This window comes from Simochromis diagramma, unplaced genomic scaffold, assembly GCF_900408965.1.
Source record: "Simochromis diagramma unplaced genomic scaffold, fSimDia1.1 OVJJ01000646.1, whole genome shotgun sequence".
In the NCBI taxonomy this organism is placed as follows: Eukaryota; Metazoa; Chordata; class Actinopteri; order Cichliformes; family Cichlidae; genus Simochromis; species Simochromis diagramma.
This window is the reverse complement of record NW_024387279.1, coordinates 5,551,556-5,577,494: the sequence shown is the minus strand read 5'-3', so window position 1 is coordinate 5,577,494 and position 25,939 is coordinate 5,551,556. Positions and strand designations below refer to the sequence as shown.

Below are 25,939 nucleotides of genomic sequence, written 5' to 3'. Positions count from 1 at the left end.
TAATCTCAACAGTCAGCACACTCACACTTGCTCAGTCTTGACAAAAACAGGACGCACTGTTTGTTGTGCATAGCATTTCATCATTTATTAGGGTTAAATATGTGTGTTGATTAAATCACCTTTATCATTTGTAGGTGTTTGCCCTGATATTCTTAGTGGGTAATTATCCTATTTACATTTCATAATTTTAATTTGATACATGAGCTGTGTGAAGACACCCCTTCTACACCTCAGACCTAAGTGGGATTTATAATCTAGCAGAGGGAGCATTTGTTGTCTACTCTGGTTCAGGGACTGCCCATCTGCCTGCAGAGAGCTCTGTTGCCAGATGGAGGCAGTATACAAATATGTGGTACAACTGGTCTGTGGGTCGCTCATGTTGTTGTTTTTCCATCAACCAGCCACAGAGAAAAGCAAAGTTACAACATAGAAAGAGGTGAAGCGAAACAGAGTAGTAAAAGCAATGAAACATGTCCACTGTAACCACTCTCTGTGCTTTTCATTACGCATTTTTTTTATCTTTGAAGTTTTTATCTCCTGTTCCTGGTGAACTCTGCTGTTGCTCCCTTCTCTTTTCCAGCCCACTTGTCAACCAATCAGCATTCAGCAGATGCTTACATCATCTGCATCCAGCGACATGCAGTTAGGATCTTGGAGGACTGCACTGGAGCACATCTGGGGTGGGTGAAAACCCTTCTCCCCCCTCTGCCCAAATGGAAATGTGTACGCAGATGGACATATTTGCGGGATAATAAATCCTGCTTTACACTGTTGCCATTTCAATACTTGGGTATAAAGAAGGGGAGGTCTTCATTTGCTTTTTTAGAAGAAAAAATAAAACAAATCTTCTGTTCTGTTATCAAAACTTAAGGATATTGTACGCTTGGTTTGAGGCACTTTTCTTGTAGGACAAAATTGTACTTTGGTCATTGCCTAACTTAGACAGCTAACAAAAGACCAAACAACCCAAGTCAGGCTAATAAACATTATCAAAAGCTGTGCTCATGATGCCAGCACCAGGCTACACCCACCGCTGACCAAATCCCATCACAGAGATAGTTCACTGGGCTCTAAATGTCACAAAGCCAGTGTGTCTAGAAGGCAATCCAGGGGTGAGTTAGACACTGGGCAGCTGTGGCTCTTTTCTCTGGCAGCAGTTCCAACATTGTCAAGAGAAAGGAACTGAACTGTAAAGCTTCCTCCCGTGGCCACTCATATTTGTCCAGCAAGATCTCAAACAGGCCCCATGGTTTCAGCTTTGAGATGTGTCGCAGATGTCCTGGAGACAAGGAAAACGGACCAGAACACTTTTAGGAAGGAAAAGATGAACTGCGTAAGAGAATTAAAAAGAGAGTTAATTAAATAGGTAAAACTTTCTGTGTCAAACTACAATAAAAAATAAACAAAGTGATCACACAATGACACAAAATTACCCTTAGAGTTGAAATATCGTTTAGAATTTCTCCCTGAGAGGGCAAACTGTGATGGAAGAGGTCCTAGTAGCTCAATGATGTGGGCAATGTGATCTGAAAGGACATGAGTACACACCGTACTATAAGCACATAAATCAAGGACAAGAGAAATTTGTGTACACCACAAACCTTCCTCGCGGGAAAATGTGGCTCCTGACTGTGGGTCGAACAAATAGTCCCCTGTGGCCAATTCAAAAGCCTACACAGAGAGGGACAAAAATAAAAATGGTTGTAGTGAATCTATGAATGTCAATGAGATGTGTGACCTTCATTTCTTTCTTCTTTTTTTATTTTGTTTTTACACTTATATCCAGGTACTTAGCTCACCATGCAGGCAGTGCTCCAGATGTCAGCGGGTGTGCCATAGTCAGCACCAATCAGGACCTCCACAGAACGATACTGACACGTCTGGATGTCTTCGGTAAAGTGTTTGTGCTGGCAACAAGATAGATGAGCTGCATACAAGGCTGCACAAAATCTCTCTATGTTAAATTAAAAACCTGTGACCCTTAATCTATATGCACATGGTTGTGTAAGCCAGCGGTCCCCAACCCCTGGGCCCAGTCCGTGAGTCGTTTGGCACCGGGCCGCAAGAGTTGAGGCTCGGGTGTGACATGTATGGTTTTCAGGGTTTTTATCGGTTTTTAGCGTTACTTTGTTATCGTTTTTAATCGTTAACTCGGTTTCCTGGGTCTTTTCACGTGTGTTATGAATAAACCGGTACTGGTTTTATTTTGTTGTATTTATCCGCGACACCTTAAAGGCCGGTCCGTGAAAATATTGTTGGGCATAAACCGGTCCGTGGTGCAAAAAAGGTTGGGGACCGCTGGTCTAAGCCACTGTTATGATGATGATGACAGACCAGATTATTTCAATAATTATGATAAATAACTATTCTTAGGAACAACTGGAATTTAACATATTAGCATGCTAACATTTACTGACTGGCATTAAACACAGAGTGAAACTGAGGCTGATGAGCATGTCTTTATTATTATGTTATAAACATAATTTGATCAAATAATAGGAGTAAAAGTTCATGAATGACCGAAGTTATTAGAGTTCGTTCAAAGGGTAGTGAGGTTTTAGTACGTCCAGAATTTGCGTACAGTGCTATACATACAGCCAGGGTGGGATTTGCTTTGGAGATTTGGTGATTTACCCTCTACTCTGGTCTATATGTTCGTCACTCTAATATATTATTATTACCTTCCCACCACAACCTTCCTGTATAGGGTTATGATGGGGTGATAGAGAGAAACAGCCGCATTCCTGAGTGATTAAATCAATCCTAACCTGATCGTCATCTGTTTTGTCACAAGTTAGAATCGGTGATCAACGATGCTGTACAGAATGTTAGCCATTTTCACACATTAATTAACTCACAGTCAGTTGCTGATCTCAGTAAATGTAAGGGAGCTGCCCCCATCCGTGTACAAAGATTTGCAGATGTGCATAAAGGAGGGGTGATTTTAATCTACTATAGTGGAAATTTTTTTATTTTTCAACAACATTTTGTGCTGTTGAATTTTGAGAACTTTTCATCTTAAAGTCAAATGGCACAGCTACTAAAATAGTTCTAAGTTGCTGTGTCTGAAGAAGAAAACCTGAAACTGAGAATTATGGACATGTTGATTTCTGTGTTCAGGGTGGGACTAATCCTGGTTCGTGCCCTTTGGATCCATGCACCTGCAAGTGATCAGCTCACCTGTTCCTGTTCCTGACTTTCTCTAACATTCACCCTAAACTTTGACAGTTTTGTTTGTTTGTGCTGTAAATAAACTTGTTAAACTTTTAGTCAAGAGGTCTGCGATTGAATCCAATCCGCCTGAAGCCCTGACAAATATCATTTAAAAAATAGTCTTGTGACACTGTGGCTATATGTTTATATTCAGAACCCTTAAAGATTATAATTATTCTATAGACATTTCATTGACAGCAGGGATAAATACCATAATAGGCTACAGAATAATTTTTCTTTTTCTTGCATGCTTTTAAAATGTTACCATAGAAAACAGCATCTTGATCTGTTTTTCTGACTCGGACAAATAAAATGGAAACCATCAGTTGTAATGAACTGCACAGGATTGCTGCATACGCCTCTCTTAAGCTACATGTCAGCCCACACAGTCTCACAAGCGACATATGGCAGCTGTGTTTTCACCACAGGGCACTGTAAATATGGCTATCATGCCATGCACCTGCTGCATTGTATCATAATGATGACTTAGAAGCATTTTTAATGCACTCGTGTGGCCATTTATGAAACAGAGCGCAGTTTACTTCAAAGTTCTGAGTGTGTTTTGATTAAATGTGGGAATAATACTATAATATCAAATACTTAAAGGTTTAATAAAGCCAGAATCCTGAAGCACAAAGCCCTGGGCAGTTGCAGCTGAATTTATGGTATGACATAGACCAACTCAACTCTAAACTCCGAAAGGCAACAACCGTGTGATCTGGAATTCAGATATTCTCTAGAAATCAAAAACAAACAGAAACATATTCCCTAATAAAAATAAATTCACTCACCACCCAGCAGGCATTGCCTAGATCAGCAATCTTGATGAGGATTTTGTCAGCATTGTGAGGCTTCAGTAGGTCCAGAATAACATCTGAGTCACTGGTGCCTTAAGTACATAAAACAACATGACAGCTAAGAAAGTACTTTTACTGCTTACGATCCATGTAGCCTTTCAGTTTATGTAAACACACAGCCCAAAGTACAGATTTGAGCCAAAATGCAAGTTTCCACAGAAAGAGGAACAAACTGTTGGCTTTAGAGTTACTTTCCCTCCAAGAAATCTTCTTAGACTCACCTTGTGGACATGATGGTGAAGGTAGCAGAGAATCTCTGTCTGCAGTCTGATGTAATAACAATGATCTGGATCCAGAGACAGCAGCATCTGTGCTGAGGTCTGGACACGAGCAGAAGGAGTCTCTGAGGCTGTGTGCAGCTAAATTCAATCTGTCTTCCAACAGCAGAGTCTGTCTTCTTACAGTGATGTTAGAACCTGTTAGCTTAGAGTGACAAGTGGAGCCATGGGTGCTAGAGGTAGCACCGACAGAAACGGACACATCAGGCTTGCCTCGTCGGCTTCTGTCTTTCCTCGTCAGTCGCTTAATTGGACTTCTGGAAATCCTGCTGGACTGTAGGGCACAGTCATACGTGGGAAACAATCAGGAGAGAGCATGCACCGAAGAAATTAATAAAAAATGTGCTTAGTGATTTATCACAAATCCATGCCTGCTTTGTGAGTTCCAGCAAAAATGCAGAATAATGCAACTACAAGTGATGTTTCATATTCTATTAGTACTTAAGTGCACAGACAACAGTGGATGTATTTAGCATTGTTTTTATATTTCATACCTCAGCAGTGAATCATAAAGTTTTCACATGATTTAGAGCAGGTTGCTGACAACAAGCTATGGTGAAACCACAACAGCGGCTATTGGAAGGACATCAAAATAACCAGTTGTGTCTGCTTACTGTTTCAGCATTGCTTAGTGCCCAGTCCTGATAGTCACAGTAAGTTGCCTACTGTAGAATATATACCATAAGTAATACACCATAGGAGCTGTACTCTCTAAATACATGATAACCTGCTCTTTACTTGTCTGTACTCCACTGCAGTGCATATATTGCAAACGCCTCTTTCCAGTGTCTCTTTAGGATGAGAAAGGAAGAAAAATACAGTAGAATGAACACATATAACGTGCTCTCCAATCTCTACAATCACTGCCCAAACTCTCTGTAAAAGTTACACACACCTGAGTGGGTAGTAAGAAAAAAATGCTGCAATATGAATGCCATAATTATTGATTATATGAATGTTACAAATGCAAAAACAGGCAGAGCATATTTTCTGACTGAGGTGAAGAGGCCACAACTGCTCAGCAACTCAGCAACTGCTAATAAAAATCAAGTATGAACAGTAACTTTTCCCATATCCACTCACTGTGGATAGAAGTCTCAGTGTAGTGTGCTTGTACAGAAGACCGGTTGTTACACAGTTTGACAAAGATGTAGGAGCTTATAAGATGCATCAGTATAAAAGCAAAACACCAACTCCATCTTACCCACTCCCCAAGAGTGTGGAAAACCCCAGTCAGTTTTCCGAGTAACTTGGGCGCACTCTAAGTAAGTCAAAGTATAAAAGTAAAGGTCATAATACAATCAGAGCTGAATAAAAATGTATTAATAAGATAATAATATCAGAGGAATATATTTCATATTGCACACCTGTTTTTCTCTGGAAACTGTGCTCACTGGCAAATGGAAAAACATCAGGAGGGGAAAAAGGCACAAATGTGAACAGCAGTTAAGGTACTTCCCGAGACACAATATAACTGAGTCATATGTAGACTAATTATTAGCACAGCATCGCTAACCTGAGGTGCTGGTGAATACAGGAGACCTGGGCATCTGCCACAGCTTGGTGTCGGCCGCGAGCTTTTGAACATAAACCTCATCCACTCTCAGAAGGATGTTTTCTGGCTTGATGTCTGTGTGAATGATCTTGCATTTAGTGTGCAAGTAATCTAAACCCTGAAGAACCTGTGAGAAGGAACCGTAATCAAATCACTGACATAGGCAAAGACAGAACATCTTCTGTTTACAGAAAAACCTCAAATAGTGGTCATAGACAGGGGACCATTTCAAAGGTTGGAATAAAGGATTGCACAAAACCTGTCTGAGGATGCTCTTAACGCAGGGAAGAGGGAGGCCTGTGTAGTTCGATTTGATGATCCACCTCAGCAGCTGGTGCCCAAGAACCTCCAGAACCATGCACACATCTGTTGAGCAATTAAGGACCTGCTTTTATACCACAGAACCTGAATATTACACCCTGGGTATTTAGAAGAAGCCAGAATACACTTACAAGATCTGCCCCACTCAATGAAATACTACAAGTTGCGGAGCAGATAATTGTGATCGACCATCTTTATAAAGGATACGCTCTCCATTCACTCCAGTCACCCTGAAGTCATCAATGAGCTGGACTATGCTGTCTCGTTTAGGATCTTTGGGGTCGCTGTCTCTTACCTGATGATTAAACAAGTACGTATTGAACAAAAAATAAATAAAAATGAAGAGGACACATGATTTCATAGCATGGTGACATTATTGTGACTCCACAGTGATGGAAATAAAATAGAAAAATGATTGCAGAAAACCTTTGCAGTTCATTGCACCACTAAACACGCTGATTACTAAGACTTCCGCTCGTGGCCAGACTAAGCCTAACCCTAAGCCAGTTCTGTTACACGAGTGTTTTAAGAGCACTCCAAAATGACTTGAATCTGACAGCAATGTGACCACACTGACGCATTTCAGAAGTTTGATCTCATCCAGTGCCGTCTCTGTGAATGTTTGAGCACTCTTCACCACCTTCAGAGCCACAAATTGCCCTTTCCTGCATGCAAACAATTATGTCAGTGAGTTACTGGATCATATTGATAATTGTTGTGTAAAAAGTCAAGTGAGCCAAACCTGTACTTACACCATATCCCAGCAGAGCCACACAGTAGAGAAATGACCCCATCCCAACTTTTTAACAACTTGGTAACGGTCAACAAAAATGTCTCCAATCTCTACAGGGTAGTAACCACCTGCAATGAAATACGCAGCAGATGTGAAAATTGAAGATCTCAACCAGGGGAGCTGGATTTCAGGGTCGGTGTCTTACCTACCTATGCAATAGTCAGCAGGATTCTCCTGTTGCTCGTCGTAAAATCCCTGAGGCTCAGGTGAAACAGCATTCCTCTGTACAGTTTGAGGGCAGCGGTGGTCCTGGCTAGGCTTACGAGTCCGTGCTGTGTTAGAAGTGGCGTGGGTCCTGGTTTTGACGGGTGGATTAAAAGAGTTTGTTGTAATCAGCGCTGCTATCGTAGCAGCATACGATGAGGACATGTTTATCTGGAGCCTGATGAACTCGAGCCCAGCTGGAGGAGGGTCAAGAAGACAGCAGCACTCAGGAAGCTTATAACAAAAATGTATCTGCATACGTTCAAGAAGGAAGGAGGTCCTAAATCATTTCCCGCATGTGTAAAGCAAGAGTTCACTGGCTTGGAGTCTGGCAGCTGGTTTGTATTGTTAGCTACTGAGTGCAGTAGGTTGCTGCAATGACATTTTAAAAGAGCCAGTGAATGTGTATGATTATTTTTAGCTGGATGAATGGCATGTCAACGTAAATAGCTCGTGACACCAGCCAGCTGCAACTGAAATCTTACTGATATTGCATGAACTGCTGCAGTGCAGGAGCCACTGCTGTAAACAAGCAATGGCAAACTAGTCCATTTTACTTCACATTTGTATCACAGTTACAGCGCTTCAGTTTCGGCAAGACAGTAAAACAACTAGACACATACATGCAGGCTAGACTGCTCTCATGGCATTCAACAAATAGCTGAACGTTGTTTGTGGTTATAAAAGTTTTAATTGGTGGCTGACACAAGAGGAAATTTTTAAAAGTCACTTTAAAAATTACTCTTTTATTTTACCTTTTTTAGCAATGAATGAAAAAAATCATCGGCTCACTGACAGGAAAGGAGCTTTAAACAGAGAGGGGAAAACAGCCCTTTGGCTTACTTCCTCTTTATGCTGCCTAACTAAAGATTCTTCTGCAGTGTGTGACATTCACATATGTCTTTTGTAAGGTATTTTGTATTGTACATATGATAAATTTGCCATTTCTTCCTCGAAAAGACTTATTCCGAAAGGGCTTTTTTTTTTCCCGTGGGAGACGTCGAGAGTACATCAACTCGGAAACCGTTATCCCTCTCTAAATACCCAGCCACGTTCAAGGAAGAAGCAACTTACCGTTGTGTGCAATGTATCCACTTTTAGTATTTGTAACGCGGGAAATGAACGAGCCTGACACGAGGACATTCTCAGCCCGCTCTCCTCTGTGCGACTGGAAAAACACACTCAGGTCCAGGAATAGCAGCCTGCCGCTCCTGCTACCAGGGGCGCATCCGGATTTTTTTCATAGGGGTGGCACACCAGAAACACAATTTCCAGTTTTATTATGTTGTTGTCAAATATAGATGACTTGAAAAATATGTCAAAAAAGAGAGAAAGAAAATAATTATATGCCTAGTTAATCTGCTGATATTAAAGTTGATATTACTGAAAATAGGTACAAATGAAAACCAAATAACATTTTGAAATCCATACTAATGTGTTACAACTATTGATTGAATGACTGGAAGTCCCAACCATTGCTTTAATGATTCATAAGCAGAGTCGAGCAGAAGCTTAAGACTCTGAGAGAGTGCTCCTGCCTGCATGTAGCAGACATGCATTTCTGACAATATTATTGCTATCTAGCGACTAGCTCGATTTACAGAGGTGGTAAGGAGCTTGTTTTCTTATTTCTTTGTATTCAACTTTCTGACAAACAAATTTTCATTTTGAGAAGAATGCTACTCAGTATGTTCCTGTAAAAAAAAAAAAAAAAAAAAAACGCAGTAAAAAGTAACTGGTGATTACAATCATTGGAGCAACAGGAAATGTAAAAAAAAAAATGGATATTGCACTTGTGCTGTGCAACACTGCAAATATATATATATATTTATTATTTTTTTTATTTATCTATTTATTTTTTAAAGTAAATACAGGACCAGTATTTACCAGTACTGCAGATACTTTAACCTATAAAAGGCAGCTTTTGTAGGGGAGAGCAGTGCGCCATGATTTTGAACATATTTTAATGACCACTAAATTGTTGTGATTTTTACTTTCTGCAATACTTCATTAAAACAACAAAATACTCTTTTCATCTTTATTTTAAACTAGGGTTTTGTTTCGTTTTTAGACATTAAATGTAAATGTGCCTCCAAAGCATTTTGGGTCAGTTTTCATTTTTCACAGTGAATGTGTGTATATTTTTTCCATTTCCAAAAAGATAATTTAAGACATTTCAGTGTACTTGGAAAATAGGAAATCCTATCACACTAGCACAGATCAATTACCAAGAACTGCACTGGTGATGAGGTTATACCATTTTGATAAATCCACTTATCTCTTCATTATATACTCTGGTTAATAGTTTAGAAGTGGTAGGTTTAGCACAGAGTACAACCACAGGTCATTTTCAGCACAACTTTGCTGCATATAGTACAAACACATCTGGCGCATTTGAATTTTGATTTCAACATGACACTTTATTTAGATCTCATACATACAGAACAGAGCAGGCCTTGTTTAGCCTAACTTCATAGGCCTGGTTATAAAGAGAGAAGAAAAGAGAAAACAGCTGCACTTAAATATCTTTTTTTTAAGAAATAAAGAAAATATAAAGTATAACCAAATATTAAACATATCACACAGCTTAATGAAATTTTAAACATACATTACTAATTCCTGCACTGATGAGAAAGGGCTACAGTAGATGGCTACAAAACGTTATAGGTTCATAAATATAATATAGTTTGAATACATTTGCTTTAGAGCTAAATTTATATTATTTCTTTTGAACTTAGAGTACATTATATGAAAAATACCTTTATGACCCCCAGTGCACAGCAGTTTGGTCTTTGATTTCAGTCTTTAACAAGCTGGAAGGAGCTCTATGAAGCAGGAAACAGAGGATGTGAACACATCAGACAGGCGTAGACACGAGGTTCATGTTCCACAGTGTGCTACAGTTTGTAACTGAGCAAAAACATCACAAGCACACACAAAAGAAAACTACATTCAGATGAGTCTGAAGATCAAATACAGAAAAAAAAAAAGAGGCAAAATCATATTAAAACCATGAAAGAAACATGCTATGTTGTTACAACAATACAAATATTTTCAGTTTACTTCTTCTGGTTTCTGTAGTGTACATTGCAAAATGCTACCCAGGCTGATTGTGAAAACAATGTAATAATGCTACTGATATACAGAGATACATGACACAATGTTAAAAAAAATATTTAAAAGAAAGCAAACATGTCAAACAGATTCCTTACAAATACAAACAGCATGTATTCTCACAAAGACATTTACTGGTATGAGACCTGCTCACACCACCATTCAGTACTGCAGCGGCCCTATTCTGGTCACATGGTCATCCTCAATTTTTATAACCAATTAAATAGTTCTCACTTGGGGGGAAGTGGGGTTGAAGGAGTAGGGCAGGTTATTTTGATTATACTTATTATGCGGTTAGTTCAGAAAATTACATTGTTAGTATGGGAATAGAACATTAGCTTGAGACTCATCAGTACAAGCCACTATGTACAGACCACCACCCAGACCTTCAACAGATGTTTGAAGACCAAAAAGAAAAGAAAAGAAAAACCTTCTTATTGACTGTTATCTATCTTGGTGACAATTTCATAGGGGTTAAGGCTTAAGATGTTCATAAAGTGCTCTGTATGACAATCAAATCCTCCGCAAGTGAATGCAGAAAAAAAAAAACTGATTTGATACGAGTTATTTCTTGTCACACAGTCAAGTGCTACTGCCATACAGAAGGTCTCACTACAGCCCTAAGGTTTGTCCTAAACTGATCTAAGGTCAGCACAGAGAAGGCTACATTTATCAACCAGCACTGAGCTGAAACCCCCAAAACACCAAAATACATATGACATCATTCCAAATACCCAAACTGAGTCACACTGTGATACGCTTTAGTCTGATTTTTAAAAACTAAATCTCACACAGTCTTAATACTAGCAACTTTAAAGTTTTTCTAACCAAGGTTTCGTTTTGATATTAAACATTTAGGCACTCCTGTCTGCTACACCATTACGCTACAGTTCATGGCCCACTTCACTTTTATCAAATATGAAAAATACAAATGGCTGTGACGTTAACGGCAGATGAGGACTGAAGCATGTTTCTGCGGTTTATATAATTTACAAACACACGTTCACTGGCATGTAATACGTCTCAAATGATGTGAGCTCATAACATCTTTGAATATAACATGGTTAATGAGCAATAAATTACCTCTTTAATATAACAGTTCTTTATATCTCAGAAGATACAAAATAGTACTTTACAGCTGTATATATTCTGTAAAAAAGTATATCTCGGCAGACTTTTCAGGATTAATGGAAAGGATCTTGCCGTTCGCGTTGGACCAGAAATATTTATATGTGAAGTAGAGTATGATCATATTGGTATTAGATGCTCTGCAAGTCAGCACCCGTGTACAGCCACAAAACACTGGGGTTGACATTGATATTGGCAAAAATCAGGTATAACACAGGGAGCTTGCCCAGGCTTTTTCCAACTTTACAGCTACAGTTTGTCATTTACTTCAGTCTCTTTCTGCTGAGGTTGTCATGTTTTTCGATGCTGCTGAGGTCACATTATAATCAACTTGTGTGTGGAATTAAACTGATCAAAAGAAATAAAGGGAACACTTGAACAATTTATAACATTGATTTTTGTTGTCATTTTGAATCCAGCCTTCAGAAGGCTTTCCAACTATATTGTTCCATTATTTTGTTCTCAACAAATTACACAGTGTGTGTCATAAAGACTTTCAGTTTGAATATTTAATTCATCGAGATACAGCATGTGATTTAAGTGTTCCCTTAATTTTTGGAGTAGTATATCGGAGTCCATGTGAAGCTACACTGTTTTTGCGTATGTAGTGCATTGATGTGTGCATGAGTGCTGCTGCTGCTTCAGACCAAGGTGCCTGGGTCAGCACTGGGCTCCTTTGGAGTCACCTCTTGCATCTGTGGATCAGATGTCTCCTGATAGAGAGAGAACTCCATCGACCTGTGGGGGGAGGTAAAACAAGTCAATATTGCACTCCCAAAAAAATAAAAAATAAGAGAGGAAACAAATAAACACCACAAGAAGCATGCAGTAAAACCACTAAGAAATTAATTTTCTTAGGGCCCACAAAAAAAGGGGGGAAAAAAAGTGTGCAAGACTATAACAGAGCTTGGAGAGGCCCATCCTTGGAAGCAATCAGGAACAACAAAGAGTGTTGGCATGAGGCTGCCAGCAGCAGGCGATAATGCTGACCAAGCCCAAAAAAATATATAATAAAAAGAAAATAACACAGTGTCAGTTGTAAAAGAGGATGATAGATGGATTGGCTGGGGGGCAGAGTGAGTGTAACAGCACCAGCATCTGTTGGAAGCATTGCTGCCAACATCTAAGAAGACAGACAAATCATCTGTAACACACAGATTTCAGTAATGCATCCATGCTGTACATATATATGGCAACAGTAATGTTACATTTTTGTGGTGTTAATGTAAACCAACAGAAAAATTGACGTTTATTAGGCTTGTGTTTCTGCAGTGTGTATGAAGTCTAACTTGAAACATCAGCTAGTGAATCACGTTTAAAAATACTGACCTTCCATGGAGAGGGTGGCCATGGAAGCTGGCTGACTGGGGTATCTGAGGCCTTTGGAGGTTAGTTGGTTCACCTTGAACAGACTGGGCCTGGTGCACCAGTGGGTGTGGGTGTGAAAGACGAGAGATCCCTGCCTCGTGACCCTTTGGGGCAGCAGTAGGATAGCCAAGAGCATTCCTCAGGTACCAGTCTCTAAGGCCCTCCAGAGCCAGGGCTTTATGCAGGCTTCTTGTTGAGTCTTCTGGAGTAGGAAGAGAAAACTGTGGGGGTCTGCGGTTGAAGGAGGGACCAGACAAATCAGTCTGGTAAGGGTGCAGGTTGGGAATGGATGATGTGGTGGTTCCAGAAACAGGAAGGGGGGACTCGTACGCTGATAGTAGAATTGCATCTTGGGGATGTTGCTGCAAAGGAATAAAAGGTCCACAAGATTTGGTTCTGGTGACCTTGACCCTGCGTAGTTCAGCTTGGGATCCTCTAAGGACCATGGGACTGTAGGGAGGTGCAGCACTGGGAAGGTGCACCTGGGAATGGGAAAATCCATTGGCATGGGGAGGCACTGCTGCAGTGGATGAGCGAGGGGAGGACATGTCTTGCCAGATCCTTCCTGTGGACTGGTACAGATGGTGCTGCACTTGCATCCTCTGCTGTTTTCCCCAGATATAGTCCATCAAAAGTTCGTTGTAGCCACCGCTTGCTCCCCTGCCACCCATAGACAGACGCATTTTGACTTGCTCAACAGAGCTGTCCACATGCCCCTCGGGGCTGCCCAAGTGAATATGCCGCAGTTTTCCATCTGTCAGCGTCTCCGAACTCTTGTAGGGCCCTCCTCTCTGCGGCATGCCGTTTCTAGGGGCTGGGTCGTCTGGAAGGCTCGATCTGTCCAGCAGGGCCTCAGAGCTGTTGCTGCGCCTGGCTCGGGAGCTGTACGGACAGCTGCGGCGGTCAGAGGAAGAACCTTCTTGAGCCAACGGAATCATGTATGGCACATCCAGGCTGCCAGACCACTGTTTCAGCCCATTTCCACCAGATGCATCTGACCTAAGATATGAGCACAGCAAATGAGCCCAGCAGCAGCGCAAAGTAATCAGAGAGGAAACTAAAGAACTTTAGATACAGCAGAGTGAGTGACAGCAGCTTTAAGCTAATCCATGTAACTGAATTTCACAGAAAAGTTACCTTTTAAAAAAGGAAAATTTTTTATGCCAAAAGTCCAAAGAATTAAAAACCTTTGCTGGTAGCTGAATTTGACATTAATCGCAGTTACAACCTGAAGTCTCTGTCTTCATTTGGCTAAGTCATTAAGCCATTTCCAACCATACAGTTATCACAGGAGGCGGGAGGTGTACAGCATCAGACAGAAGCAGCCCAGCATCACAGATTACCTGACATGAACGCTGATGGGAGCAGTTCGGGCCAACATAGGAGTTGCTGGAACACTTCTGCCTTCAACGTTAGAAGCACTTCTAGGTAAAGAGTGAGTTGGGCTGTGGAAGAAAACCAAAAAACGAAGAATCACAAGATGCATTTAGCATTTGTAACCCACACAATCCTGATCATTTACTTTTGTGTGCTTATGCAGTGAATGTAACAGAGCAGGCAGGCTGCACAGGGTCACCTTAAGATACACACCTAACAGAGCTAGTGACAGAGTTGCGCCGTGTCCTCATCTCGTAATAAATCTCCACTGGGGATAGCTTCCTGCTGATTCTGTGGTCAGGACTGCCTGCAGTAAGTCGTGGCTGAGACAGAGATCGCTGGTCTGCAGCCACGCTCGGTGAAGACTCTGTAGGAGGAAGAACAACAAATCATCTTTTGATGTAGTCAACTTTCAATAAAAGCCTTAAAAGTGCAATTTTTGGTGCAGAGCATTAATAACACTGCATATTCTCATGTTTTAAGAATGATGTTGGGTCAGAGGTTCAGTTATTTCTTTGGTGAATGTGGATACACACGGAGACTGTTGACTCACCATTGTCATGGGATGTTGAATCTGACATGGAGCTGGTACTCTCTGACATGACAGTGTCCTCTGAAACACAAAGGATATAGGTCGTAGGCAAAGCAGCATGACACCTGGTGGCTTAGGTAAACAAAAATGCAGAAGTGCAAAGATGACGTTTTCAGCATTGTGCTATTATTATTGTGTAGCTTTGGGGGGGAGGGGGGGGGGGTTGTTCTTTAAGTGTGCAGGTGTGGGATTAGTTGCCATGGTACTGTACCTGTGTGACAGCCCCGATGGACCGTTCTTTTGCTATTTGGAACGTTTCGGTCTGATTCCGAGTGTCTGTACAGAGCACCCGTGAAGATGGCTTTCATCTGCTTTCTTTGGGCAGCCTCATCCTGCTGCCAGGGAAAGTCACCCATGTTAGACTGAGTACACACACACACACACACACACACACACACACACACACACACACACACACACACACACACACACACACACACACACACACACAAAAAAAACGGTACAGCTACTGCGTAAACACAATTGATATTCAAGGTGTTGACTTACCTCTGCCTTGGCAATGGGCGCTAGGCCAGCTCTCCGCTGCACCAGCGGGGGTTTCTCTCCTGTCTCCAATGGGAAAGCACGTGGCAATTTCCCAGTCAGCTCCTGTAGAGGACATCGATTAGCCCCCAGTTACTGAAATCCTTCTCACTGGCCACTGAGGTGCAAACTGTTTCATAAAGTGATAATCATTTAACAGATTACTTTAAGTCTCTTAAAAAAATTTTTTTTATTTTAAATCCTTAAATGGTCAAGATATGGCACGAGATATGCCAGCAATAATTTGGCTGCGTTTAGCATTTACCTCTAAAGCAGAACCATAACTCTGCAGTTGAGAAGTGCTTCAGATGTCTAAGTAAGCTACACTGACAACAGAGCAGACAACTTCTGAATCCATAAATAGGCTCACAGATAGAATGAGTCACCATCCAGCTGAAAACAGGGACGTGTTGAACAGCTGTTAAAGAAAAGCTGAGGCAGCTGCGGATTCATTAACATGCACTGACAGGCTCTCAGAAGCAATCAAGCAAAGATTTTGTCTGTGAAAAATATCCCATTTTCAACAAGTTGTTAGCTGCAGCTGAGCTCCGATGTTCACGTTTATTCTCATTTTTACAGAAGACTTAAATTTGCTGTTAAACCACACTGCAGCTATCCTCTCATCTCTTGAGGTGTACGGAGAGAGAATCTAAGCTGAGCTACGTTTCGAAGATGAAGCGAGATCGACTCACAGCTTCCTGCAAACAGACTTGTTTGAGCTCTCCCACTCTGGCGTTGAGGAGAGCCTCCAAGGCCTGCTTCCTCTCTTGCAGAGTTGCGATCCTCTCAGCCTGCAGCTTGCCATCCTGGCAGCCTTGAACATCTAGGAGGCACAACGCATGAAAGTCACTTTTGCACACAGTGAAATTCAGATGTGGACTCAAACTGGCAGTGATTTCATTAAAAACGCAATCTTGTGGGTTATGTTTATACTGTATCACAGTGTCGTGTTTTTGAAGGTGTCTGTTCTCAGAGTGCTCTGATAAGATTATCTGGCAGCTGTAGTGGCAGTATGTGAACAAAAGGTCTTCACAAAGACAGATGTTTTTTCAGCTGGCAGTTCCCTAGAGAAAAAACTGTCAGGAAAACAAGCAAGCTGATGGTTTCTCAAGCCTTTTCAGACTTGTCCACAGATGGAAGTGTGAATCCTTACACTGTGAATAGTCATCATTACTCACCAGGAGCCCCCAAACCCATGGATGTGATCAGATGTCCTTTGACCTCCATGTGATGTAATTCTGGGGACTTTACAATTCACGCTCTCAGCCACACCCTCACCTGAGAAAGAGAGATGAAGGTTTAAAATGTATCATTAGCCAGCTTTGTGTTATCTGGAGGTACAAGACACAAATATTTTAGAAATCTGCCAAAAACCTGTTTGAAATATACCCAAATGTGAGCCAGTACACTGGACTTATGTGAGGAGTCAAGTAAGTCAAATGGGCTGATTCTTATATAGCGCTTTTCTACTCTCCTGGAGCGTTTATATGCCACATTCACCGAAGCACTGTTTTCTATGCTTTTTAACATACATACACATACGTGTGTGTGTGTGTGTGTGTGTGTGTGTGTGTGTGTGTGTGTGTGTGTGTGTGTGTGTGTGTGTATTATATTTATTTATTTTTTAAACAAAAAAAATAAATATAATACACACACACACACACACACATACGTGTGTGTGTGTATATTATATATATATATTTTTAACAAAAAAAAGCATTCGATCAGATGGCACAAGGGTCCATCAGGGGGCGCTGCTGTCCCTCTGCTCAGGTATTTAAAAACTGTATCACTAAATACGAGTTAGTTTCTGTAACAACAGACTTGTGGGAGAATATTTGACTCAGAAAGACAAAAGACAAAAAATGTCTTAGATCAGAAAAAAAAGGCACCAGGTGACAGCAACAATTTAAATGAAACCACAATAAACCCAGTTATGACGGTATGCAAGATTATAAATTTAGGATTTAATGAGTTCTAGAGAACATTTTGAGAGTAAGTTCATCTAGAGTCCAAACATAACTTGTAGACTAGGCCTTCTGAATGTGAGTAATACTCTAAATACTCCAAAATTAGCCCTTGGATGCAATTAGTAGCCAATTAATTTGCAAAGAGAAGGAAAATGAGACGAGATAAGTAGCATTAATAATGTATGGACAGATACAGAGGGAGAAATCTAATCCCTGTGTGTTTCATGCCTCACAAGCTCAAAGCTACCATCACAAAAAAAAGCAAGGGAAACAGAGCCAGAAGCAAAGTGTTGGAATAAGTAACAAAGGCGGCGAAGAATGCAATCAGTGGCATTTCCTCCAAGCGACTGTCATAAATGTCAAGGTTCACACAAAATTCACATCATTTTAAAACTTCTACATATAATCATCTATTTATCTGTTGAGAAGGAACAACAGATAATCGGGGGGAAACTACGACATGTACTGTTTTTACTAAACTGTTGCAGGTGAGCCACGGTTCATATACTCTCTTCTACATAATGGAGGTTCATTACAAACAAAGCCTCTTCCCTAATGCCCAGTAGAGACTTGACATCCAAAAATAGCGATCGCGTTTTCTGCCAAAACCTCTCGCTCGGCGTTGCTCACAAATCGCTGCCGTAAATAAGCATCCTGCTGTCTTCTTGCCAGTCGAGTAAATCATAAAACGGCTCCATTCAGCCCACAAATCTAGATGGAAGGCCTCAAGGGCTGGATCAGAATTACCATTTCCAAAGATTGCTTCTGCCAGTGTCCCATCTTTCAAAAGGAAACATTTATCTATCAGTTAGTCTGAGCAGCTGTCTCAGAGCTCTGCTCAGATTTTTGGCTTTTTTTAGGCCAGAAACATTAGAGTTCTGTTTTCCTGCCTCAAACAACACTTTCTGTGAAGACATACTTGAAATACTTCCAGAGTTTGCGTTGGCTCCTGTTCTGGAAGTGAACCAGTAAGTGCTGTTTGCTCCTGTACATGCGAAAACCCCCACACGCTTGACCTCCCATTGACAGACAAACAGGAGCCTTTCACACAAGCAAGTGGCAGACAAAAGCTCATCACATGAATCCTGTTACACAAAACCGAGTTCATGATGATTAAATTTTCAGTTAATCTAATACACCAAGTGGGATTTTCACCTGGGAGTGTACAAGGCAGTGTCATGTCTGTTCTTTGTTGAACAGCCGAACAGTAAACCCACAGAGAGAAGCAGTCGAGAGGAGACTGAGACATTTGGTATTCATCTGGACTGTCGCTGGGCAGCTGGAGCCAAAAGGCTGCCATGCCCCTAAGAATGGCTTTGTCCAGCAACCAAAACATTTCCAAGGAAATTCAGTGCAATCCCCCCCCTTTTGTTTTTGTTAAACAAAACTAAATGTGCCCACTCTGTCATCATAAAAACACTAAAACCTCAGTCCTCAGTGCAGATATCACTGGTTCATCTTTGCTACTATAACAATACGTCTCACACTTCCTTTTTATAGTCTTACAATGAGCATCCTAGCAAGAAACAACACATTCTTCCTCTTACTTAGATAAAGTTTAATTCCTTAGCAAGCCGCATTTAATTTATGTACTGAAGAAGGAATTCAATGCCACATAAATTGGTGACACCAAATCATGAAATAGTGTGTGAAATAATCCGTTCTGTTTCTGTTATGCAGTTGAATAGCAGCTGAAATATGGCAGACACGTGTTTTGGCAGCGCATTATGATGACAAATTGAAGACCTCAATCAATGTGACCGTAATGAAAATGGGCTTGAAACTTTCAATATCATTTTTTTGTGTAATTACTTCACAAATGGATAATTTTCTCAGTTATTTGTAATTGTTAATGTCAGGTTGTTTCTTCAGAGTAATGTCTTTGAGCAAAAATTAAAATCATTCTGCAATGGCCCCTTTCTGTGTTTTGTGCTTGTATTTTGTAACTGTACCATTAGTTTTGTCCACAGCAAGCCACAAACCAACTAGTACATTTGCTTTACTTTGAAATAATAGGAATAACTGTACATTCCAGCTTATTACATTAGGATGAAACCCACCTGATAACCTCCAGTTATTTAGACTTGTGGGTAAAATCGGCCTATTATGGGAGGGTTAGCAGACATGGCTAACAAATACCTTTTAAAGACCTTTATTCACCATCCCTTACCCACCTAAATGACATCTATGAAATGTTTGTTGGCTGGTTGTAGGCTACTCCTCCCTGAGGTAATCGTGTAGTCCAACCACAAGTTTTCAAATTTAAAAGTAGTTATCCATTTGGGAAGTATTCAAAAAAAAAGAAAAAAAGAAAAAAGAAAAACAAGTTTCAAGCCCATTTTACATTTGATTCATTTTCCATCCACCAATCCAAATTACTACTACTTTTCAAAGCTGCAGTCTTGAGTGAGAGGTGGGGGTCACCATCACATCCACACGTAGATGCAGTTTTGAATCGCTGAGCTAAGCGGAAGGTTTGAACTTGGCACCATCACATCTCAGAAAGAAGTTTCTAATAGCACCACTGTGTCTCCCTTGATTCATTCTACTGACGCACACTGAGCAAGGAAGTTCAAAGCATTACATTCTGCTCTTCATACCCCCCCCCCCCCCTCTTTAGGGCAAAATATACCATCAGCATCTAAAGTCACAGCTATAAGTCGGAGCATTGCAGCAATTCTTCAACAAAGACATCCAGACTACTCTAACGCGATTACGCCTCCTGTCGCTATGGGCCTCATGTGTATGACTAGCATTTTACTGCTTTTTATCCCAAATTTTTCCCGCTGTTCAGCAGTGGTTGAACCTACAGTGCATCTTATTGTAAAGGTGTTTATAACTACAGAAAGAGAATGCAAAGACACCACAATGGGGCTATGGTTAAAACACCATAGCAGTAATCACTGTGTAATAGCAGCTAGAGGAAAGGTGAAGACCAGTTGCAACAGATCTCCACCATGGCCACACTTAATAGATAACACACCTGAGGGGATCAGCTGCATCACTACCTTAAGTTAAGTGACAGCTTTGTAAGCACCTGCTGTGCAGAGGCACAGGTGTGACAATACAGGACTGCAACACACTTCAGGGGGGAAGCATGAGTGAGATGGTAAATGCACTACTACATGAACCCTTTTCCCGACATGACATACGTCTGATGCTTTTTTCCAGCACTTTCTATCACCCACAAAGGAGTAGAGCATCTTTCCCAAAGACACTTTAACATGCAGACTGGAGTAGCTCAGAATTGAACCACAGACCTTCTGATTAACGGATGACAACGACCTCCTGAACCACAGCCGCCCTCACAGAATCTGAGGAGATATAGATTTTAAACACCACGGCTTCAAACACGTGTTGGCCGAGCATGCGTATGGGCTGTGGATGGTGGTACAGATAGCACTGAAGGAACCGTGTCGATGAAAACATGAGCCGTGCGATGAGAGCGAGCTGCCCTGTGCAGCTCGTATCACTCAAATGCAAATCGAGGAAGAGTTTAATATTCTAGACGGGCTAAACACTGAAGCCCGTACCGTAGCTCTGATCCTCCTGTGTCCACACAAGGAGCCATAATGCTCTCTCGTCAGCTTAGAAGTGATGCATATTAGCTTGAAATATTCACAGCAAAGCTACATTCCTACAGCAACAGTTTTATGCGTCGTCTCCCTTGATAAACACGATGGCTCTCGGCTCTTAAACAGATTCACTCTCTCTCTACTGTCAGCTTTCATGTGGCCCAAGAGTCCTGGGAACAGGAAAAGCTATTGTTGAGAATTTATAATACACATATTCAAGACTTAAAACTGCAAGTCTTAATACAGTGCGGCAGGAGCTTTTGCAGCACCACCATATGCTGCACAGCAGGTTTATTGGTCTCTTTCAACAGGCGGCTGTGGTATAAAGGAGCAGCTGAAACCCCACCTCCAGCTAAGTATGGGCAGGTGAGGCCAGCAGCCCTCATGTTGACCGCTGGTGTTGACACAGCTGCTGCTGTTGTGAACTTACACATGTGAACCAGAGGAGGGTTACAACTACACAGCTCCTGTTAGGCTAGCATGAGGATCCCCCGCTGGTTCCTGAGAAGTTAATAGGCAGCAGACAGTTAAAAACTACAGTTTGCACCACTGTCTGTGTCAGTTGTTACAAAGCAGTGCCTCACTGCTTTCACTGGTGCACCAGGACAGCATTTCTCCATGTCTAAAGCCATACTGATCTAATCTATAGGAGAACAGTAATGCAACTCCCAAACATTGACTATCAGACCCCAAGGACCCTGTAGAGCCATTGGTGAGATTTGCTGGTGAGGATGGGAGTAGAAATGTGAGAAGGAGGAAGATGTAATTTATGATTCAACAAAGAAGAGATTGGACAAGGTCAGACATACGGCTGATTCAGAGCTGCCTCCACCTGAGCAACCCCTACAACTGTGGATGGAGGGCTTATGCAGGGGTCAGGTGACCCTCCAACCAACCCCGCGCACCAATGTGATCTCTTCGTTTTGCTCTCTATATCCATGAAATACTGATTTATAATGCACTTATCAGCACAAGGCAGGGCAGCTTAGCCAAGGCTGACCAATCGTATAGCTCGTCCTCTCTCCCTCCCCGGGCCTTGATGCTCACCTTTGTACGTTTGACACAACTACCACAGGCAAAACAAAGCAAAGCCCAGTGATTGCTATCCACCTGGATTCCGCTAAGCTGAGGTTGGAGGAGAGGAGGGTGGAGTAATAAAGAAAGGAATGTGACTCTAATGTCCGAGGGGATTATTGCTATACATTTTTCCTTTGCTCTGTAACACCTGGAGGGATTTCTGTATGTCCAACGCTGTTTTTAATGCTCTGTGGCTTGCTGTAATCCACTTTGCTGATTCTGGAAAGAGTTCAGTGCTTTTGTTTCGCTCAGACTTATGAAGTGCAGCCACAGCAGCCACGCCATTACATTCAATATTTACACACTAAAGGACCTTGATCTGAGTCTTTTGTGTTTTGAAGAAAAGTAGGTGAATACGCTCCCCCATCTGTAGTACTACAGTCGCTTGATCAGACTTTATTCCTTGGTTCTAGCAACAAGATACTTTAGATGAAGCTAAATGTTTCTCATTTTGACTCTATGTGCTAGTAAGAAGTAGTGAAGCGACTAGAACCAGATCAAGCAGCCAGTGTTTCTTTTCACACTCTGTACTTAACATGCATGTTTTGTCAGTTACCTACTACAGAACTACACATTCAAATTTGTGTCAGCCCATGTCTTAAGGGGATTGTTTAAAAAAAGAAAAAAAAAATAGTGTAACCTTGATGCAATGGTATTAAATGGTATTAAAAAAATGCAACTGTGACAAAGCTATCTGGGTCAAAGTCCACGTCCATGGAATGTGACTGAACTGTACTGAAACACAACAGCCAAAGGGAGTGCTTTGTACTGTACGGGCGAACAGAAACACTAACATGACTGGTTTCATCCTAATCCCTGTGATCAAGAGGAAACTGAGCATGAGAATGGTCTCCCAGCACACCAACCCCTTTGCTTGTAAATGTCATGTCCCTGCACTAACAACTGTAAATAAAAAAGGAGCAATGAGCATAAGGCTTCAAAGGAAAACCCTCTTGTAAAAAACAGAGGTGTTTCCCAGAAACGCCAAAAGGTGGACTACAGTGACTCGCTGTAAAAGGCACCAACACATTTTTACGAGCCCACCCCACCAAAAGGGATCCTGACGGACAGGCTCGCTCAGGGATCTGTTAATAATAGGAGCTTAACGCTGCTGCATGTGACCGAGCAGTATTAATAAATGAGAGGAGTGAAGCAATAAGGCCCAGGAGACGGCAGTAACAAGATGTTCAGGTCTGTTTTTTTGCTCCATAACAATGCAGCAACAGGGGAGAAGTTATGCATTCCCGGGAAGCTTGGCACACATTTTCACTCCTTTAAAAATTGAATTTGAGACGTTCTTGCAGTTCCGCCACCCCCTGCCTCCTGACGAGCGTGCCACACAAACGACCCGTTGCACTGTTTTCTGGCACAACGCGTACACAAACGCAAGGCTCTCACTTGATGCGGTCCTTGCATTCCTCGTACGGACATGTGATTTGGCTCAGCATAAAGCACGCGTTCGCACATCCAGTCTGCGCTGATCCCCGCATCTGCATAGCCGTTGCAGACGGCGGCGCACCGGCTGATAATGAAACGCACCGGACTCATTATGGAAGCGATAACACATCGCAGGTGTGTCACAGCCCGCCACGATGACAAACGTCTTTTCACACGAGCTAAATGCGTGAACAGATGCGAGGACGTCTTGCGGACTCGCGTTTAGGCCGATGCATTTCATTTTATAGAGAATATCTCATTTTTTAAAAAGCCGTACTGGTCGCTATTAATTAATACGCCCATTTAGGATGGAAGAGGACATATTGGAGCAGAATCCCCTCTTACCAGAGAGCATGACTGATGCCTTGCGAGGTCTCCATGGTTCTCTGGAGCGAAAGCAGGGGGAGGAAAATCATTCCTGCTTGTTTTTATTGGCAAAATGTGCGGAGATCCACGGAAAAGAGCTGCCCGTTCATGATGGTTCACTATCCCAATTGTAATTCACCAGCAGCCTCGCGACCTCCGCTGCGTCGGAGCTCTGCGCATCTCAACAGACCTGCTTTCTGCGCGGCATGAAAACGCTCTCTTTCACACAGCCAGCTGACTCCAACACGACCACAGCGACGATGCCCCTCCCCAGATGGTACATGCCTTCAATGTGCGCCACTCGATCCGCTAATAAGAATGTAACCCAGGTGTTGCACAGTAGCGTGGATTCATGTGCAGCATTCAAGGTAACCCTCTCCAAACCCCCCAAGAGACTTTTTTCCAGATTTAAAAATTGATACGTTCAACTCGGAAAAATTCAAATAGTCGTTTTAGTTTTACTGCTTTCTATGTCAGAGATAATTTGGACCGCACCATACCAAATTATAGCAGCCCAACATGGCTTTTTAATGGGAAGTTTATTGCGTTCTTCCATCCTTAATTCCATAACTTCAGTTGTAATAAACGTTAATAATAACTTGATTTCTTTTATACAAAGAGATCGATTTTCTGGAACTCTGACAGTTATTAGTATTAAAAAAACGCATTCAATATCATTTGAAGTGCTAACTTTTTAATGTTTCGGATTGGATTAATATTGGACTAATTTCAGGGCTTCAAATGTTGTAAGAAATTCACTGTAAGTATTAAGAAGTATATCCGATCCAGAAACAGCTTTATACTAATTAAAATATTTTTTTCAGCACAAAATAACGGGCGAAAAAAGTGTCTCAAAACAAAAAAGGTCCTGTTAAACACCTGTTACCAGCCAAGTGAAGCACACATTTCACTCTCTGAAGACAAAGTTAAAGGCGAGAGATCCACAAACAACAGCTGTGCTAAAGTCCTGGCAACAAATCATAAAGGGGAAACTGAAATTTGTGGTTAAATGGTCAGTTTTGCCTGAGAAAGTTCCTAAGTACAGCACTTGGTTCTTCCTTGATTATCTTCATCAGTACAAGACAACCTGGAGCATCTTTTTTGAAAGAGTGAGTTCCCAGAATTCATAGCAAAGCTTTTGACCGCTCATGAAGAACGATCAACAAAACCGACATAGTGATAACTGCTTGTTAAAGGCACAGCTGAACTCTGAACATCACACTGTTGCAGTCACATTTACACGAACTCTCTCTAGAATCTGATTTATATTAACTGATCAAAGTATGTTTAAGGCTTGCTTAGCTTTATAGGCTATATGTTCTCTTTAGGTTATGTGTTCCACTGACTCAACCATAACATCAATAATTAGCCTACAGCAACCACATAAATTGATTTTACTGCATATAAAGTTTAAGTCAATTAATTCTACTCGGTTGATGATTTAGACACATTTGACAAATTGTAAAATAATACAAAATATTATAACATTATCGCCAAACATTACATCCACAAAGACAAAAATGACCAGAAATGAGGAAAACCTGTGTCAGTTCTTCAAATATGTTTTAATTCAAAGACTAAATAATATTTTTTTTTAAAAGAAGAACCCACTGTTCCCAAATATTTCAACATATGCACAATTACTTGAGGAAAACATAATTTAGAAAAAAAATCACATCAAGAATGTATAAAATTTCACATTGTTAAAACTTACAAGAGGTTTGTAATGGGGGGGGGAGTGAATTATTATACACTTATAAAACAAAAACAAAACACATTATACAGCTGAAAATACAATTAAAGGCCAAGTGTTATACTACTCGAGAACAGAGACGGAAGGACACTCGTTAAGTGCGTATTATTATTTCAGATTTATAAAGAGTCATCATCTGTATGACGATTGTTGCTACATCATCAGTTTAACAAGAGCATGTTGTTCCAAAAACAAGAAAAACCTCGCAAAACTAAACCTTTAAGGAAAGTGTTCTCTGCTCTCAGCTAACATGCTGCCAGTCACAACAACTGTAATCCCGTTGCTGGGTTTTAGTTTAAGATTTGTGAGGAATGTTTAACTACATTCATCTTCATCTGTTTTTTGTGTTTTGAGATCTTAAAGGTGTTTTTAGTGTCAAGTCTAAGCACGGGGTCAGTGAATAAAGTTTTCAGTAAAT

The 25,939-nt window shown here is 41.2% G+C and overlaps 2 protein-coding genes and 1 long non-coding RNA gene across 10 annotated transcripts; 1 reads left to right on the top strand and 2 right to left on the bottom strand.

The window, feature by feature from the left end:
• Window positions 1–59: 59 nt before the first annotated feature.
• LOC120716018 (SRSF protein kinase 2-like) lies at window positions 60–8,453 on the bottom strand. Of its 7 annotated transcripts, none has more exons than XM_040003377.1 (15): window positions 8,296–8,439; window positions 7,167–7,418; window positions 6,977–7,085; window positions 6,802–6,889; window positions 6,432–6,519; window positions 6,163–6,269; window positions 5,865–6,030; window positions 5,716–5,741; window positions 5,553–5,609; window positions 4,292–4,622; window positions 4,005–4,102; window positions 1,800–1,907; window positions 1,602–1,671; window positions 1,434–1,526; window positions 60–1,279 (listed from the first exon to the last, which is right to left on the bottom strand). In XM_040003377.1, exons 2-15 carry the CDS (start codon window positions 7,384–7,386, stop codon window positions 1,095–1,097), a joined length of 1,746 nt encoding a protein of 581 aa, XP_039859311.1. In that variant the 5' UTR covers window positions 7,387–7,418; window positions 8,296–8,439; the 3' UTR covers window positions 60–1,094. The 7 variants fall into 7 exon arrangements, with proteins under 7 accessions (XP_039859311.1, XP_039859316.1, XP_039859313.1 ...); XM_040003380.1 differs by having other exon boundaries at window positions 1,140–1,329; window positions 8,296–8,445; XM_040003382.1 differs by having other exon boundaries at window positions 1,434–1,671; window positions 8,296–8,453.
• Window positions 8,454–9,620: 1,167 nt separating this feature from the next.
• Window positions 9,621–24,000, bottom strand: ccdc120b (coiled-coil domain containing 120b). 2 transcript variants are annotated; one of them, XM_040003374.1, is made up of 10 exons: window positions 23,748–24,000; window positions 16,522–16,621; window positions 16,036–16,166; window positions 15,308–15,409; window positions 15,012–15,132; window positions 14,762–14,821; window positions 14,422–14,575; window positions 14,175–14,276; window positions 12,793–13,830; window positions 9,621–12,201 (listed from the first exon to the last, which is right to left on the bottom strand). In XM_040003374.1, the coding sequence occupies exons 2-10, from the start codon at window positions 16,568–16,570 to the stop codon at window positions 12,105–12,107; spliced, it is 1,854 nt and encodes a 617-aa protein (XP_039859308.1). In that variant the 5' UTR covers window positions 16,571–16,621; window positions 23,748–24,000; the 3' UTR covers window positions 9,621–12,104. The 2 variants fall into 2 exon arrangements, with proteins under 2 accessions (XP_039859308.1, XP_039859307.1); XM_040003373.1 differs by having other exon boundaries at window positions 15,012–15,135; window positions 23,748–23,997.
• A 22-nt stretch (window positions 24,001–24,022) lies between these two features.
• LOC120716033 lies at window positions 24,023–25,554 on the top strand. The gene is made up of 2 exons (XR_005691790.1): window positions 24,023–24,136; window positions 24,593–25,554. It is a non-coding gene; the product is annotated as an uncharacterized LOC120716033 (long non-coding RNA).
• The last annotated feature ends 385 nt before the right edge of the window (window positions 25,555–25,939 follow it).